The sequence below is a fragment of the Arachis duranensis genome, chromosome 5, assembly GCF_000817695.3.
Source record: "Arachis duranensis cultivar V14167 chromosome 5, aradu.V14167.gnm2.J7QH, whole genome shotgun sequence".
NCBI classification, from domain to species: domain Eukaryota; kingdom Viridiplantae; phylum Streptophyta; class Magnoliopsida; order Fabales; family Fabaceae; genus Arachis; species Arachis duranensis.
Window position 1 is genome coordinate 71,647,739 of NC_029776.3, and position 2,809 is coordinate 71,650,547.

At 26.0% G+C, this 2,809-nt stretch overlaps 1 protein-coding gene across 1 annotated transcript in view; it reads left to right on the plus strand.

The window, feature by feature from the left end:
* Positions 1–2,809, plus strand: part of LOC107489588 (agamous-like MADS-box protein MADS2) — an 18,718-nt gene that overhangs the window by 9,954 nt on the left and 5,955 nt on the right. Inside the window, exons 2-3 of the mRNA XM_016110334.3 lie at positions 1,338–1,419; positions 2,731–2,792. Of these exons, the coding sequence (XP_015965820.1) occupies positions 1,338–1,419; positions 2,731–2,792 (144 nt within the window). The remainder of the gene's footprint in view (positions 1–1,337; positions 1,420–2,730; positions 2,793–2,809) is intronic.

A 2,809-nucleotide genomic window follows, 5' to 3' on the forward strand; every position in this document is an offset into this window, starting at 1 on the left:
AATTTATATAACATAATAATATTTTGTAGTGATATATAATAATATAAATGTTTTCACACATAAATAAATAAATAAAATACTATTTAATTTGCACACCAAAAATTAATTACCAAAATTACAATTTATTTTTAATGAATAAGTATTTTAATATATATTTTATAAGCATGGCTGATTTTTTATATACCACAAAATATATTTGAAATATAATTTGTATGAGGACCAACACATTATTAAAGTCAGAACAATATATATACACATATGCTTATTATTTTTTTCTCTTAAATTCAAAGGGGGCAATTGCCCCATACAGCCATATGTGGATCCGTTCCTCAAGTCCTTGCAGCATGATGCATGCTTTTGGTAAATGATACAGTTTCGGTAGAAGAATATAATTAAGGTAATTAAATGAAAAGTCAGAGATATGGACACAAGTCATGAAAATACAGAGTTTCTGTATAATAGAGTATATATTTGAGATGCATGTTTACTTCACACACAAATTCTAATTTAGATGAAAAAGTTGGAGTCTACCACAAGTTACAAGGTTTTAGTTTCTTATCAATTCCTTTGTCCATTATTAATTAGTGAGAATTAAAAGGACATATAAATAGTAGAATTCAATTAAGTTAGATGCTCAATGTAGAGGAGCATTTTGATGGGTATTATTATTTATTTGAAAAAAATAAAAATAAGAAAGGAAGTACCAAACTTTACCAGTAAAATTTACTGATAAATAACGCTATCAAACTCTCAAATTAACTTATAAAATTACACCAGTAAAGTTTTTTGAGTTTAGCTTTCTAATGCAATACTTTATGAATTAACTAGTTAACTAGTCTTCATTGATAGACAGAGACTTGTTTATAATCTTCATTGAATTAGAATTATGAAAACACTGATCATAATTTTTTTCTTTTTTTAGAATAAAATGTACAAAATAGAATACACACAAAAAATAATACAAATATCACCTTTTATTAACATATATGCAGGAAAGATGATAATATTACAATATAATGAATGAGTTGACAAACTAAACAGTATAGAACTAGAAATAAGTGCATCAAAAAAATAAAATACATTACATGGAGGATAGTTTTATGGTTTTAAACATCCAAAATGAAAGTATTAAAATTGATTGAAATGCTAACTACTTAATTGTGAATATAATTAATTTATGATAAAACAAAAATATAATATATTGTTTGATTCATGTAAGTATTTGATCTCATTCAGTGTGGGAAGTCATAGTTAATTTGACTTTGTGTTTTTGTTGCGTTTATTATAAATATATATCATACTTACATAGTTACTGTACTATTATTGGTTATAAACAGCATGGCGAAGACACTTGAACGGTACCAGAAATGCAGTTATGGTGCCTTGGAAGTAAATCACCAACCTGCTATGGAGACACAGGTGTACTTATTTTCCATTCAATTTATACGTTTTAGAGAAAATGACAAATACGTCTTTGTCCTTTTAATTTACAGACATTTAAATTTTCGAAAATTTAAAAATACATTTAAATTTTTGAACTTTTTTCAAAATCTGAACATATTGATTCTTCATATTTACTTGGGTCTGTCAGACTTAACTCAACAGAAAAATTAAATGTGACTCCCGTTATATTAATCTGGTTGATAGGGATGCACACGTGAGAGAACTTTTAAAATTGGATAAATTAGACTCAAGAATCAATATGTCCAGATTTTGAAAAAGTCAAAGACTTAAATATATTTTTAAATTCTCAAAGACTTAAATATCCGTAGACCAAAATGTCAATGATCGATTTGTCCTTTTCTCTACTTTTTAAGTACAAAAATCAGCTACTACATAGGTAGATTAAGCTTCGTGAATCATAACTTTTCACAAAGTTTATGGATACTCCTTAATTGGGAACTTTGGTATGAACCATTACTATAAATAGTTACTCACTCAATCACTAGGTCTAGTGATTAGTTCATTCCTCTGTTTAATAGTTATTCGACAAATCAGAAAATAGTTACTCACTCACTCTGATTTTACTGTTACATTTTGTGTCGTGTAGTCTCATTTATATTTTTAAAATGCTGCATAAACAACTAGCTTTTAACAACTATATATACAGGATAGGATAACTATAGAGAATAAGAGAGATGTATATAATGCGTCTTAGATAATAAAGTTAAAATTAAACTTATTTATTTATTGTATATAGTTGTGAGCTGTGATGTATAATTGTCAAAATTAGTTTCAAATAAGTGTCCGTTATAGAAGTATGGATTAAGGGAATGATTATCTTGATTTCAGATAAATTAAACTAATTGTACCAAACTATCTTTGTTAAGTTTTATTCTTCTTTTTTTTTATGTGGATATATATATACTCCTTCTTTTTCATTTGATTAATTTGATAAGAATATTAGTTAAAAATTCAATTAATGTTGTATAATTTTTTTTTAATAAAATAGTAGTATTTCTTTAAGATTATATACATTCTTATTAGTTTGTATTCAAAAATAGGTAATAAATATCCAACAAATTATAATTTAAATGACATATTTTTCTCATATTTACTTAGAAATGATAAATTCGAATCTCACTTCTAATATTAGGAGGAAAAAAAAAAGTTAGCAGGTAGTAAATGTACACTTTGTGTGTGTTACAAATAACATTTCTATAACCATAAATACAAGCTATCCAAGTCAAGAGAAAATTCTAACATACATGTCCATATATTGTTGAGTAGAGGCGCTATCAAGAGTATCTCAAGCTGAAATCAAAAGTTGAGGCACTACAGAAGACTCAAAGGTATTATCAAGCTAAAG